At 43.8% G+C, this 16,262-nt stretch overlaps 1 protein-coding gene across 2 annotated transcripts in view; it reads right to left on the reverse strand.

The window, feature by feature from the left end:
- Positions 1-16,262, reverse strand: part of LOC115074355 (bifunctional heparan sulfate N-deacetylase/N-sulfotransferase 3-like) — a 416,141-nt gene that overhangs the window by 11,060 nt on the left and 388,819 nt on the right. The window contains exon 13 of one of the 2 annotated variants that reach the window (XM_029574134.1): positions 12,557-12,659. In XM_029574134.1, the coding sequence (XP_029429994.1) occupies positions 12,557-12,659 (103 nt within the window). Of the gene's footprint in view, positions 1-12,556; positions 12,660-16,262 lie in introns of those variants that run through there. The other variant, XR_003852387.1, reaches the window with a different exon arrangement.

The raw sequence follows: 16,262 nt of genomic DNA on the forward strand, positions 1-16,262 counted from the left end.
TATTTCTTCAGATTGCTCCTGAGTTTACCCCCTTTCACCCTCATCCCATGACCTCATTATAGAGTTTGTTTTGCTGAAAGAGGCTTGCCGCCTGTGCATGGAAACCTTGGAGGAATGTAAATGTCTCTATTATATCTTCCCCATCTCACCTTTCCTCTAGGCCAGAGCTTTCCAAAGTGTGTGTCGCGACACTTTAGTGTGTCGCCTGCAGTGTGTCGCGCAAGCCCGGTGCACGTGACACACTGGCAAGTGGGAGCCAATGCGGCTGCCAGTGGACCTCATCCCACTGGCTGCTGAGCAGTGAAGTATCGCTGTGCTGTGTACCGGAGACACACAGCAGGAAGATCGGCAGGGCCGTGGTGGAGCTCACGTCACCATGGCCCGAAGAAAAAGGTCACGTCTAAACATGCAGGTGCTCCTCCTCCATGCCCATGCGGCCCCAGAAGAAAAATGTTGCCGGAGCCGCACGGACAGGAAGGAGGAGGCGCATGAGCCGCGTGCAGAAGAGGAGCAGCATTGTTGCAGCGGGCTGAGAAGAGGAGGAGGCCCGGTAGCAGGATCCCCACCGCGGATTGGCCCGAGAAGATCAGGGCCGCCATGGATCGGCCCGAGAAGATCAGGGCCGCTGCAGAGCCCATCCTGCAGCGACCCGTGAAGAGGAGGCCTAGAGGTAAGAGAGAGGCTGAGGGCCCGTAGAGTGTGTGTATGAGATGAGTTGAGAGATTGTGTGCGTGTATGAGATGAGTTGAGAGATTGTGTGTCTGTGCGTGTATGAGATGAGTTGAGAGATTGTGTGTGGGAGTGAGGACCTGAATGTTTGCAGAGACAGCATGTGAGAGCCTCTGTGTGTGTGTGAGAGAGACAGCATGTGAGAGTGAGAGCCTGTGCTTGAGCAAGATAGCATGTGGGAGTTTGAGAGAGAGCCTGGGTGTGTGAGAGTCAGACAGCATGTGCAAGATAGAGACTGTGTGTATGAATGATTGTATGAGAGAGAGCATGTGAGAGAGAGAAAGCATGTGAGAATGAGAACCTGACTGTATGTTTGAGGGAAGAAGATAGATGGAGAGAAAAGAAATAGAAAAAAGACAATATGAAAGGAATTGGCAAAATAAGAAAGGGGATGTAGAACAAAAAAGCCTGTGACCAACCGATTAGAAAACTAAGATCAGACAGCAAAGGTAAAAAAAAAAATACTTTTTTACTGATTGGCACATGTAATCTTTGGGAATGTGCAAGAGTAGCACTTTCTCTATGCGGATCTCACAATGTATGAGATCAACATGGAGGAAGTGGAAACCCACGGGGCCTGCACAGAGGAGGCAGCAGAATGGGCTTCAGTGCCAGTAGCAGTAATCAGCGCCTCCCCAATAGCCACACGGCAGCAGAGGAATGCGAGAGGGTCTGAGGTTGCTGGCAAAAGAAAGAGAGGGGGTCTCTGCCTTTAGTGTGTGCATGTGTATGAATGGGAGTCTGCCTGGGGGTGAATGCATGGGTGCCTGCCTGAGGGTGTGTCTGTGTATGAAAATGTATGGGTGTCTTCCTGGGGGTCTGTGTGTGTGAGAATGAATTGGTGCCTGCCTGGGGGTCTGTTTGTGTGAGAATGAATGTGTGCATGCCTGGGGGATGGTGAGGGAGTGGTGTGAAAATGAATGAGAGCCTGCCTGGGGGTCAGTTTCAGTGTGTGAGAATGACTGGGAGCTTGCCTGGGTGTGTGTGTATGTGAGGGAGCCAGAGAGAGTGAGAGCATGAGTGTGTATGAGAAAATCCAGGGAGTAGGAGTTTGTGTGGGGGGTGTGTGTGGAGGGGGGAGAGAGTGTCAGTGTCTGTGAGAGCGAGAAGTTATGGTGGGTATAAGAACATGAATGTGTATGTATGTGACAGTGTATGTGTAAGAGAGAATGGACATGTGAGTATGTGTGAGAGAGAGAGGATAACCTCCTAATCCTTGACAACATCAGGGTGACTGGAAATCAAGAGCTCCCACGTATGGACAGCAGGGGCTTTTTAAAATCCTTATTAGTTTTAACTAATAAGGATTTTATTAGTTAAAATCCTGTTATTTGATATATGTGCTGTTTTGAAATATTTTGAAATATTTTATTGGTGTTTGGGAAATTGTAAAAAATATATATGATTTTAATTAATAGAAATTCTATTTATCAATAGTTTTAAAATATTCTTTTATTAGTATGGTTTTACTAATATAACTGATGCTTTATGTTTCTTGATTTTATTTGTTTTATGAGGAATGGTGGTTCTGTTTTTCCATTGTTAATACACAGAGTCTGGCTTCTTGGGGTTTCCATTTCAGTTTTTGTCTAATTTGTGCTCCTTTATTTTGTATTCTGTATTTGGTGAGGGTCTGTCTCTGCTCTGTGTGTGTGAGCATGATGAGAGATTCTGCTAGCATAGGGATAGCAATCTGGTTTGTTTTGTTTCCTCAGTAGTTTGTGTATTGTTATCCTAGGACCCAGTGTAATATTTACCCTTGCTTATTCACAGGTAGGGTTATTATTGTTTGAGTCCTTGGTGTTATTACTGTTATGTTACAATGGGATTGCAGTATAGATTTTGAGTGTCTTTTTTGCGAGGTTTTATTTTAGTTCACAATGTGCCTGGCAGAGGAAGGTGTTTGTGCTGCTGTTACTGTGAGGTGACACCAGAATTTGAAAATATTTTTTTGTATGATGAGTTATACAAGAAACATCCAAGCTCCATTGTTGGGGGAATTTCAGTGGATGCACAGAGTTACAGAACTGGAGGTGCAGGATTTATATTGACATTCTGTCCCTTCCTATAAATTCCAGACTTCACTCACATAGCCATATAGAATTAGTTGAATGAGGCTATCAAATCATTATATAGTGTGAAACTGGCCAGTTTTTTTAAATTACGCAGAAGACCCTTTGGACTTTTTTTATTAACACCAAATATTCAAAAGCTGTGTTCATCCCATCAAGCTCATATATCTCATTAAAGAGGTAAATTGAATAACACAATAATTTGTTTTATTATTGTTACTCATAAATTATAACAATAACATTAATCTTGGAATATTATATATTTTTATATAAATATAAAAATAAAAAAAAAAGCAAGGTAAGAGCCCTTTAAATTGCGGCTCTCCCTTCCGGCGATCCTTTTCTGCTGCGCCTCACCTGCCCTCCAGCCAGCCTAGTCGGCGCCGCCCCGTCCTGGGACCAAGCCCCGCTGACCTCCGATCGCAGCCCTGAGCCCCGAACCAGCCGACCACGTGGGACCCTAAGCCAGCCTACTTCCCGCTGCCACCAATCAGCAGGCAGAAAACAGAAAGCAGCTCAAAGCAGGAACTGACGGAGAAAAAATAAAAAAAAAAGCAAGGTAAGAGCCCTTTAAATTGCGGCTCTCCCTTCCGGCGATCCTTTTCTGCTGCGCCTCACCTGCCCTCCAGCCAGCCTAGTCGGCGCCGCCCCGTCCTGGGACCAAGCCCCGCCGACCTCCGATCGCAGCCCTGAGCCCAGAACCAGCCGACCACGTGGGACCCTGCGAAGCAGGGCGAAGTGAACGAAGCAGCCCATCAGAAGGCAGCTAGAAGGCCTTTAAATCACTGCGTCTCACGTCGGCCGGAAACGCACCCACACGTAGACAGGAAGTGCCCTCAGACTTAAATAGACACGCCGTCCTCCGGCGTCTCGCGCCGGGCGTCGCGCGTCCGAAGGAGCGTGATCTAAGGGGCCTGCCCCTTAGAGCGCCCCTTTGAACGTCCCAGAGCCAAGCGAAAATGCACACCAGTACCTCCAGAGCTCTTTCAAAATCCTTCTAGGTCAGGACGCCGCCCCCAGACACAATCGGACACCCCACAGCCGTGTCATTAGAATGCCAAGTACATCTCTTACAAAGCCCAAGCAATCACCTTTACCCTAATTTTGCACTCTTCACTGCAATCTCCAGCACGCATCTAACTCCTGCACTCAGCTCCAGCATTCAGCTCCAGCAGTCAACTCCTGCACTCAGCTCCAGCAGTCAACTCCAGCAGTCAACTCCTGCACTCAGCTCCAGCACTCAGCTCCAGCACTCAGCTCCAGCAGTCAACTCCTGCACTCAGCTCCTGCACTCAGCTCCAGCAGTCAACTCCTGCACTCAGCTCCTGCACTCAGCTCCTGCACTCAGCTCCAGCATTCAGCTCCAGCAGTCAACTCCTGCACTCAGCTCCTGCACTCAGCTCCAGCAGTCAACTCCAGCACTCAGCTCCAGCAGTCAGCTCCTGCACTCAGCTCCTGCACTCAACTCCAGCAGTCAACTCCTGCACTCAGCTCCAGCAGTCAACTCCTGCAGTCAACTCCTGCACTCAGCTCCAGCAGTCAACTCCTGCAGTCAACTCCTGCAGTCAACTCCTGCACTCAGCTCCAGCAGTCAACTGCATTCAACTCCTGCATTAAATTCCAGCATTCAATTCCAACACCCTAATCCAGCATTCAAATCCAGCACTCAACTCCAGCACTCAACCCCAGCATTGCGTCCAAACAGCATTCCAAGTGCCCTCATCTCAACCACTGTGCACACACCCGCTTGTACAGCCTCAATTTTCTGGGACCTCAGCCATGCTCATTTTCCCTATCCCAATCATCAAAAACCTCTACAACAACCGGATAAAACCAGCCAACCATTCAGTCTTCCACCACAAACGTCTGATACCAATAATGACAACCCCTCTCACCCAATTCCTCGGACTATCCTTATTCTCTCTAACACTCTTTAACGCTCAATCAATCTCAAAAAAAACTCACATAATCAATGACTATCTCCAGGACACACAACCGGATATATGTGCTATGACAGAAACATGGTTGAAACCCACAGACCTACCTCTAATTAACCAACTACCCATTCACATCTACGACATCTACTCCATACCCAGACCCAAAAAAAGAGGGGGAGGACTTTGCTTAGCTGCAAAGAAGGAGCTCAGACTAACCCTACAGACCACTATTCACTCCTCTCGACTGGAATTTGCCCTCTTCAGCTCTAAACAGCTCCAAATTTGTTTAATATATGCCCCTCCCGGTCTCCTGGATTCAGATCCATCACCACTCATTGAACTCATCGCCAAACACCTAAAAAATGACACCCCAGCTGTCATCCTAGGAGACTTTAACATTCACACAGACGTGATCCCTTTATCCGCCAATTGCGATATGCTACTATCTTCTTTTAAGGCTATGGGCTTCTCTCAAATTGTTAAAGGTCCCACGCACAGAGCAGGGCACACTCTGGACCTTATATTCATCAACTCAGGCCTTTCACAATCTTCCCCACCACAATGCTCCCCTATCCCATGGTCAGATCACCTGATGATAACAACTAATCTCTGTATCAAGGACAACCCCATATCTCCAAACACCAAAACCACAATTCACTACAGGAACTCATGCTCTAGAGAGGACCTCACCTCTCTCCTATCTTCGGAACTCGCCAATCTTGACCTTTCAGACGCAGAAACAGCCACCTCGTCATGGCACAACATTACGAACAAGGTGGCAGAAAAACTTTGCCCTCAAAAAACCAAAGAGATCAACCCAGCCTGCAAAACCAAAAAACCATGGTTCACACAGGAACTAAAAACCATCAAATTAGAATTGAGAAAAAAAGAACACGCATGGCGGAGAAATCCTTCCAACACTACACTGAATGAGTACAAAACCCTCATGCACAACTACAGAAACAACATCCTTCGCACAAAGAGAGATTTTTATGCCCACAAAATTCACAATTTTTCCTTTGATCCCAAAGCACTGTTCACATATGTCTCAGAGCTCACAAAACCCACCTCACCAACTATCCCAGATGATCAAGCACAATCAAGATGCACAGAGCTTGCTCAATTTTTTGAAAACAAAATTCTCAAGCTAATGGCCCCTCTGGCAACCAGTAACACAGTACCTCCTTCTATCATCACTCCTTCACGCAACCAGAACATAAACCTTGATTCATTCGAACCTATCTCCTCACTTGAAATCGAAATGACTCTCAAAAAGATGAAACCCTCCACTCACCCGACAGATTCCATCCCTTCTAAACTCCTACTCACCATCCCGAACATCATAGCGAAGCCCTTAGCAGAGATAATTAATAGCTCGCTAACCCAAGGACTAGTACCAGACATCCTGAAACTAGCCACCCTCAAACCTCTCCTCAAAAAACCCAACTTGGACCCTACAGACCCAGCTAATTTTCGCCCCATAGCTAACCTTCCATTTGTAGCCAAACTTATGGAGAGGATAGTCAACAAACAGTTATCTGAATACCTAGAAGAGCATAAAATACTCACAACAGCCCAATTCGGATTCCGCAAATCCCTTAGTACGGAATCCCTCCTAACCTCTCTAACTGACAGAGTCCTCGTAGGTCTGGAGAAAAAGACCCCATACCTTCTGATTCTCCTCGACCTATCAGCTGCGTTTGATACCGTAAAACACTCTATCCTGATTGACCGGCTCTCAGACATAGGCATCTCAGGATCAGCCCTGGAATGGTTCAGATCCTTCCTACACAATAGGACTTTCAAGGTCAGAATCAGCAACAAGGACTCCCTCCCGGTCAAATCCTCTTTCGGAGTTCCCCAAGGATCCTCTCTCTCCTCCACCCTCTTTAACATCTATCTTCTCCCCCTATGTCATCTACTCTCAAGTCTTAAGGTCACACACTTCATATACGCAGACGATGTTCAGATTCTGCTGCCAATCACTGACTCCATCTCCAGCACCATCAACTTCTGGAACAATTGTCTACAGTCCATAAACTCACTCCTATCTAGCCTTAACCTAGTACTTAATACGTCAAAAACAGAACTTTTGCTTATCACTCCAGATGAGAACCTTCAGCCTACCAACAACCTAACCTCATCACCAATGATCAATTCCACTCAAGTAAGAGACCTGGGGGTCACCTTAAACAAAAGGCTGAACCTCAAAGAATTTGTCAAGAACACAACGAAAGAATGCTATTATAAACTACATATTCTGAAAAAGCTGAAACCTCTCCTGCATTTTCAGGACTTCAGAACAGTCCTCCAAACAATACTATTTTCCAAGATCGATTACTGCAACTCTCTGCTTATAGACCTTCCAACCATAACCACAAAACCTCTACAAATGTTGCAGAACTCCGCCGCAAGGATTCTTACTAACACCAGCAGAAGTGAACACATAACACCCATACTAAAACACTTACACTGGCTCCCCATCAGATCCAGAATCATTTTCAAAGTGCTAACTATAACACACAAGAACATCCATTCACAAACGTCGCTAGATCTAAGCCTTCCACTTCGCCTACACGAGTCTTCAAGACCAATCAGAAACAGATACTTAGGCACCTTACACGTACCTTCAGCCAAGTCCTCACTCAAGAAACGTGCATTCTCGACTGCCAGCCCCCTTCATTGGAATGCCCTCCCCACGGACATTCGCCTCGAACCGTGTACTCGAACATTCAAAATGAAACTCAAGACCTGGCTCTTTACAAAAGCCTACACTTAAAGGTCTAGCTCAGAACCACATCCCAGAACTTGAATCATTCTCGCTTTTATAATCATATCAAACAACTCCTAATTTTATCCTTGGTCTCACAATTCCAAATCATTAAATATTTGAGCATGCTACACCAATACCTCTTAATCCAGATGTAACCTCAGTTTTTGAAGTCTTCACTCCTATAGAAATAACCGCCAGTTCTTATTTACTTAACCCTATTCTGTAGACGTAAACTTTTCATGAAGACTGTAAACACCTGTATTTATTATAAGAATTTGTATTTACTATTTATATTTATTATTTAGCCATTAACATTGTTCTGTTACCACTTGGTACTATTTCTCTCCTTTACCTCAAACTCTAAGTTCCTACTAAGTTAGCCATGTTATTTATACCCAATTGTTGGATGTAATTGTATATTTGTTTAATTGTTCAATCTGTTTGATGTAATTTTCTGTTCCTTGTTCTGTGTAAACCGAAGTGGTATGCACAAGTGCATGAACTCCGGTATATAAAAGCCTTTAAATAAATAAATAAATAAATAAATAAATAAATAAATGAAAGGTTTTCACAAGATAGGTTGTGTCGTGAAACATTTTATTATGTATATATTTAAGGAAACATACATACATTGTCGAAATACATTTCGTTCGTTTAACCTTTAACTTCTGGTTTGCTAGTAGACTGAATTATTGTGTCCCGAAATTATGTTTGTCTAAAAAGTGTGTCACCAACATGAAAAGTTTGGAAAGCTCTGCTCTAGGCTATACAGGTCTAGATCTTTAAGCCTGTCCCCATAATGACTATTGGCCATTTTAGTAGTCACCTTCTGGATAGATTCCAACCCATTTATCTGAACTATTTTTCTCTCCTGCCCTTCTGAACTTCCCTCTGTATCTGCGTAGGACTGCTTATCTGCCTTCCTTCTAGGAGGGAGAGAGAGAGGGAGACTGCTAGAAAGATACACACAGATGTATGGAATTTTACTACCACTTACCCTATTCATACTAAGAATGTTGTAGTATGGTTGCTATGTTGGTAACCACTTCAGTCTGTGGAAGTAAAGGTCAATAAACAAAAAACATAGCAAGTGATACCTTTTTATTGGACTAACAATACATTTGTCGTTCAGCTAGCAAGAACAAAAGGTCGAGACAAAAGAGCAGGTCAGAACACTAATGATGAAAAATAGATACTGAAAAAGAACAGAATGGACAAATTCCCCAAATCTACCATGCTGCAAATGATGCCTGCATTTAGCACAGGAGCCCATGGGAAAGAGTAGCAGAGTGGTTAGAGCAGTGGGCTGAGAACCAGGGAAGTCAGGCTTCAAATCCCACTCATGCTTCTTGTGCCTTTACTACCTGAGATACAAACTTACAGGACAATTTTCAAACAACTCTGAATTTGTTAGAGCATTTACTGCATGATAAATGCAGATTTTTAATTTTGAATTGATTTTTTTTTTAAATATATTCTCTGTACTTATTTCCCTGTCCCCAGAGAGCTCACAATCTAAGTTTGTACCTGAGGCATTGGACGGTAAAGGGACTTCCCAAGATCACAAGAAGCAGCAGTGGGATTTGGACCGCTGCTGTAACCACTAGGCTACTCCTTCACTTGATTAGAGAATGACCCCTTGTTTTTGTTGGGAACACAGTAGGCCCTAGGAGGGAATGAAGTTGTATTCTGCACCTCAAGCAGATTTCAAAGGATAAACTTGCCAAACTTACTGCTGCAGCAGCCATCCCTTTCCAAACAATATTGAGATATGAATGTGTGTCGAGAAATCCACTACAGCCTTACAGATCTCCTGTATGGGGACTGACCACAAGTGCTCTCATGGCTCGGATGGAATGAGCCTTGACATGGCCCACCAAATTTATCCCCACCTGAGCATAATAAAATGAGATGCAATCTTCTACTCTAGTAAATAGCATCTTATTGGCAACAGCAGTCCCCAGTATTTATCATAATAAACAAAAAGCTGGGTGGATTTTCTATGGGCTTCAGTCTGCTCCAGGTAGAAGGCCAACACTCTTGCAGTCCAAACTGCAGTGCTTTCTCACCTTGGTGGACATGGCATGGGAAAAAAGTTTGGAAGGGCAATGATTGGCGAAGATGGAATTCCAGCACTACCTTAAATGGTGGTGTCTCTGTACAGGAAGGGTTAAAGGACACAGAAAAGTGGCACCCATCCAATGTTAATCACTTGAAATATCACCAAGATATTTTGGTGAGGAGTTGGGAGTTCCATCCAAGTATAAAAAAATGAATGGAAGCAGTTTAAAAAATGGTAAGAACTTTATCCAAGGCAGCTTGACTAAGATATGACAATTTGGGAAGTGAAATGAAGTATCAAGCTACTATTCAGCTGTTCAGCTTGGAGAAGAAATGGCTGAGGGGGGATATGATAGAGGTCTTTAAGATCATGAGAGGTCTTGAACGAGTAGATGTGACTCGGTTATTTACACTTTCGAATAATAGAAGGACTAGGGGGCATTCCATGAAGTTAGCAAGTAACACATTTAAGACTAATCGGAGAAAATTCTTTTTCACTCAGCGCACAATAAAGTTCTGGAATTTGTTGCCAGAGGATGTGGTTAGTGCAGTTAGTGTAGCTGGGTTCAAAAAAGGTTTGGATAAGTTCTTGGAGGAGAAGTCCATTACCTGCTATTAATCAAGTTTACTTAGGGAATGGCCACTACTATTAATTGCATCAGTAGCATGGGATCTTCTTAGTGTTTGGGTAATTGCCAGGTTCTTATGGCCTGGATTGGCCACTGTTGGAAACAGGATGCTGGGCTTGATGGACCCTTGGTCTGACACAGCATGGCAATTTCTTATGTTCTTATGAAGTAGATCCTCTAGCCACCCAGTAGTACATCCAGTGTTGGGAGGAAACTCCAAAACCTCCACTGAAACTGGAAAGGATCTGGATTGTGAATTCAGCTATTTGAAAGACTAAAGGAGATGCAGATTTACTCAGATGAAATAATCATGTAGAGGGTTGTGTGAAGATTGGACATGTGACTTCAAGTTATGAGTCACTTTATTTGAACGATTAGAAAAGTTATGTTGGAACCTCCTCATGGCCTCCAGCATGATTTTTACTAGAAAGTATTAACCAACATCCAGGGCCTTGGAAATAAATCTGCCCCCCCCCCCCCCCGCCACCTTACAGGGAATCTTGAAAGGAATAGCGGTTTAATAAGAATATGGGACTTGTTCTGCAGGTTAAAACCCATCATTTATTTAATTTATTTATTTATTTAACACTTTTCTATACCGACCTTCATGAATAAATTCAAATCAAATCGGTTTACATGTAACAAGGGGTAGAACTTAATCAACCATTTAACAAGAGGCGAAAGTTACATATAATAAGGAGGTAGTAACTTGGGGGAGGCAAAGGACAGCAAAACTGAATAAACTAAATAACGAAACAAAGAAACAGAGGCAAAATATCAAGCCTAAACTAGGCGGGGTGCCTAGTCAGGTAAGCGGAGTCCTGTCTGGTAGCAAATCATGTGAGGGATGTCTTTGGACTCCAATGAGGATATGAGCCCAGGGGCTGCTACATAAATAAAGGTTGGATGACTTACCAGCTAAATGAGTGCATACCTTCAAACCCTCCCCCGGAAAGTCTTTGAAACACCCTCTTTGTATATGAATATTTTTCTGCATGGCATGTGTATTCCCACCCTTCTGAAAATTTGCTTACCATGCATAGAAGCTGCTTACATGAATACATGCAGATTTTATGCACACAGCTGCTGAATAAGTTTTTGAAAATTATTCTCAGGGACGATAACTTTCAAACTGGCCCGCAGACACCCATTTGTGCACATGCATCAGCCCGCACCCTGGTACGTGGCTATTTTATAACTTGTGTGCGCACATTGAGGTATGTTATAAAATAGCATGGGTGCGCAAATCCCACTTCTACTGCATAAGGAAGGGGATTTTAAAAGGAGCGCGTGCCCATGCTACTCGTCCACGATTTGCCCACTTAACAGCTAGGTCTTCCAACCTCCCCTGGTTTGATAGCCTACACTCTCCCCAGTTACCCTAGACCCTTTAAACCCCTCAGAAAAATGCTTGATCCTTTTATTTTATGAGTTACACATCATTCATAGCAGAAACAAAGTTACGCAGCAAGGAGCCTTGGCATATACCAGGGTGCATAAGTATTTATGCGTGCATCTCATGGACAGGCCCCGAAATGCCCATACCCCTCCACTTTTTGAAAAGTTTTTAGATGTGCACTGTGGCATTTACATGCCTATATGGGCGCTTTTTAAAATACAATTGGTGTGCGTAAGCCCAACTTCACTTATCCCTTAATTTCGGCGTGCCGAGCTTTTAGATTTAATATTAAAATAACCAAACACTTCCAAACTGACTTATAACATAAGGCTAAGGTCTGCCTGGATTTTAGAGTGGATTTGTGTGGACAGGTCTGCTTTGAAAATTCACAGCTTCGCTGGGTACATGTGTGGACCTGGAGGTCTGCATGTGTAGATTTATCTGCATGCCTTTGAAAATCAAAAGTATGTACAGAAATCCTTTCCCTGCCTCCAGACTGTCTCTTGTGGCTGCGCATATGGGTATCTTTAAAATCGAGCTTTGCACATACTTTACACCCCGGCTGATTTTGAAATGGCCATTTAACCACTTAAAACCAGGCTTCATGTGCATAAACCCCAAAAAGATTTAAGAGAGACTTAGTCTTTTTAACCCATTACCAGGCATAATTCTGCTGCCTTGCTCTCATCTATAACATCGGCCTTCCCCTGCACCCCTTCCCCTTCCCACTACCATTTGTAATCTGCGATTCATTTCTATGTTCAGGCAAAGTCATTCTTTGACTTGACCTGCTCATTATGTTTCGACCTGATGAAGGGATTGTTAGCTGCCGAAACCGAAAGCTACTGAAGGAATGTGTTAAGTTAGGCCAGTAAAAGTTTGTCACCTGATATATTTTTTGTTTGTTAACCTCCGTTTCAGTGCAGTGCTATAGTAACAGAAAGTTACAGACTAACCTCCGAGTCCATTCCTGGGTACCTTCTCCCTTTGCTTCTTCCCAGACACTTGGTTTTCCCTTCGTCCAGTAGCTGGCACCAGAAGCCTTTATGGGAATCAAACCTGTAACATGAACAGCCTCTGTAAGTAACCTGGAACGCATTGCTGCCTATACTTCTGAACTGGATGAAATCCTTCCACCTTCATAGTGATTAGCTACTATAGATTCATCATTGGTGCACAGCCACTGAGTAAGCATCCCTGTTTTTCTAAATCTCATTCCAAAGCACTCTGCTCTGCTGTTATAGACAACAGGATCACAGATGTGTTAGAATGAGAGCTTGAAAACCAGAATTGTGCCAGTGTCTCCAGTGGAATGGAGTAGGGTTTCAGAGTATGCAGAGTACACAGGGTTGTAGAAAAAGGCGGATCCATAGAAAACGAACAGCAACAAAAACCAGTCAGTACTCTGAGCTTCCAAACAAAGAAGGTGGAAATAGAAAAGCAGTGGGGAGTAAAAGTAATGCGAAGTTGGAGTTGGATCGGCCCAGGTCCAGGAAGGGTGGGGATCAGATAAAAGGAGAAAAAGAAATCTATATGAAAAGAACGTGCAAATGTTATGGTAATGGGCAACATTTTGCAACCCTCCTATGGATATCTATAGGTGAAAGCAGATCTGGTAGCATGTGTATCTGTATAATGATAGTTCTCTGGTGTATGGGTCATAGCATAACAGATTGGTTATCCCTTTACCTGAACACTCATACTTCCTGGGGCTCTTGTCACAATGGCCCTTTGCTTACCCAGCATCTTCCCTCACCTCCGCTGCTCTATGTATATCAGGACACTTTCTTTCTGCTCTTGTTATTTATAGAATAACCTGATTTTTTTTAGCTGACTACATAAAAAAAAAATAGCACATCTTACATCTTATCCAGGTGCACTTTTTACAACTGTACAAAATTTACAGCCAGAAATGTAACAGCCAGATGTGCATTAAAGCAGCCCTAGTTGTCTAGCAAGTATGCAATTAATTCCCTGAGACATTTGTTGACAGAAAGGATTGGATGCTCAGGGGAATGGTCAGAGCTTTTCACCTGTAAGCCACTGGTTCAAAACCCAGCTCAGGAGGCCTATGTGAAATGAGAGGGTGCTCTTAGTCCAGTTCAGGGGCCATAGCAGAAAAGTTTGTACTCTGGATCCTGTTAGATTCCTACAAATCTGCATTCTGCTACACACCTCAGTCGCACAGAGACAGAAAAGATGCTGGATGGATGACATGGGCCTTCCTGGATAGGAGCCTGGGATAAGCAGAGGTAAAGCCAGAGATCATCTAGGATATTGTAGTAGGGCCAGAAAATTGACAGACAGTCCTTATGTAATTATTTCACTTTCACTCATGAGAAGTATGCCTGAACAGAAAAGCAACATGGAGAAGGAAATCCCCAGAAGCCTCTGCGTGTCTTTGGCCTGCCTGGGCTGAATGGACTGAGTGACTTACAGAATGTCCCTGAATATCTATAGAAGCAGGCAAGCTGGCACCAGACAGGTGATGTCTATTCATAGAGTCACCACAGGGGAGCTTCAGGCACCATTCTCAGGAGTTTGTAATCCACACAGTTACAGACGTGTTGATTGCCTTTACCAGTAAGAGTTTAACAGAACAAAGAGAGCCATGGGAAATGGGCTACACATCCTGGGAAGCCAATCAGGGTAGTTAGCGATGATTTAATCATGCAGTTGACATTACAACTTATGTAAATGATCCTTTGGGCAGTCATGCAAGTCTCTAGAAACTTCTATCCTTTTCCTGTATTTGAATGTTACCTATAAAAGAAGGATCACTTCCAGTATCCAGAGAGATGCTGGTCAGATTGTAAGACGAAGGGCACCCAGTACCCAGCATCTCCCGAGAACACTTATATTGACTAATAAAAATACATTATACTTTTTACTGAGTCTAAGTGTTCTTGTGTCCCTAGCCATAAGCATAGAGTAAGCTTTACACTCAGGAGATAGCAGCACAAAGAGAATGAAGTCATAACTATAAAGTTATAGAGGAGAGCAGGTATCAGGGAATGGTTGTTTGAATAGAAGTTTTAACTGAAAACTAAAAAAAAAACAGTGATGACAAAGCCCCTCTTCGTTCTACTGTACACAATTTTAGGGGTACAGGAGGCTGTTGGTCACTGTGCTCCCTCCTCCACACCTGTCTGGACTAGCAGGGCTACAAGCAGTTCTCCCTATTACCTCCTATACCACACCCAATCCGAATAGGTCAGGAATGACAACATGTTTTATCCACAGAATTAGACTTTTATTTGTCAGACTTTGCAGGCTTAGCATTTAGAAAAAGATATACAGTGATGGGGGGAAAGCAAGATGGAGGCATAGTGCGGCTGTTGAGCGTTGCTAGCCCTGTTTCTCTGCTTGTTTTTTGATTCCTGGACTTTACTATGCCTTCAAAACACAAGGGGAAGGTGAGAGTTTTCCCTCCTGAACCCCTATGAGCCAGCCAGCAGTGTGGGGAACCGAGGAGATTGATGTGAGTCATGACGGGGGAGAGCCATGTTCTCTGACAGTCCAGATCTTCACTCGCAATCGGCACAGCATGACCCCGGCGAGGTTGTCTCTCAGGCGCCCTTCGATGATGCAGTTGGAGTGCCTGAGGAGGAGGGGGTGCTTCCTTGTTCATCGCTGAGTGCAGGAACACAGTCTGGCCCCAGAGCGGAGACAAGCCCGCGAGTTGAAAGCTCTGCAGTAGCTCGATCCCGTGATTCTTCATCAAGGGGGCCTACAGAGAGTTTCCCCTTTGGTCAGCATGGAGAAAATCCTGCCAGCGAAGTTGGTGAATCACCTGCTATGCTATCTCTTCCGGAGGTGGTCACTCTAGGGGCAATTTGGGACTTGGTTGCAGGCTTTGGGTCTTCTCTAAGGCATTTGGAAAATACAATGGACTCTTTCTCTTTAAATTCTCACCAAAAAATCCTGGAGGTTCAAGAACAGTTAGCACTGCCTCAAATAGGATTTTGGATACTGAAAATAATATTGTCATTTCAAGCTCTATATGTTGCTATTATTAAAGAGCAGTCGGCTTTTTCCAGACGTTTGGAACTTCTTGAAAATAATGCTGAAGCGGTTCCTGTTAAAAATCCTTAGTTTCTCTGAAGAAAATATTCCTTCTGTAAATTTTAGTCATTTCCTTCCTAAAAGAACTGCCTCAGGACCTGCAGTTGATGTTCAAGCATCGGAAAATTTACCCAGCTTTTTAGAGAATTCTTACCTGGAAATTCTGGAGAGAATCACTTTCTACATAAGAACATAAGATGCCATACTGGGTCAGACCAAGGGTCCATCAAGCCCAGCATCCTATTTCCAACAGTGGCCAATCCAGGCCACAAGAACCTGGCAAGTACCCAAAAACTAAGTCTATTCCAGTTACTGTTGCTAGTAATAGCAGTGGCTATTCTCTAAGTCAACTTAATTAATAGCAGGTAGTGGTCTTCTCCTCCAAGAACTTATCCAATCCTTTTTTAAACACAGCTATACTAACTGCACTAACCACATTCTCTGGCAACAAATTCCAGAGTTTAATTGTGCGTTGAGTAAAAAAAAGAAATTTCTCCGATTAGATTTAAATGTGCCACATGCTAACTTCATGGAGTGCCCCCTAGTCTTTCTATTATCCGAAAGAGTAAATAACCGATTCACATCTACCCATTCTAG

The sequence above is a fragment of the Rhinatrema bivittatum genome, chromosome 1 (assembly GCF_901001135.1).
Source record: "Rhinatrema bivittatum chromosome 1, aRhiBiv1.1, whole genome shotgun sequence".
Lineage (NCBI taxonomy): Eukaryota > Metazoa > Chordata > Amphibia > Gymnophiona > Rhinatrematidae > Rhinatrema > Rhinatrema bivittatum.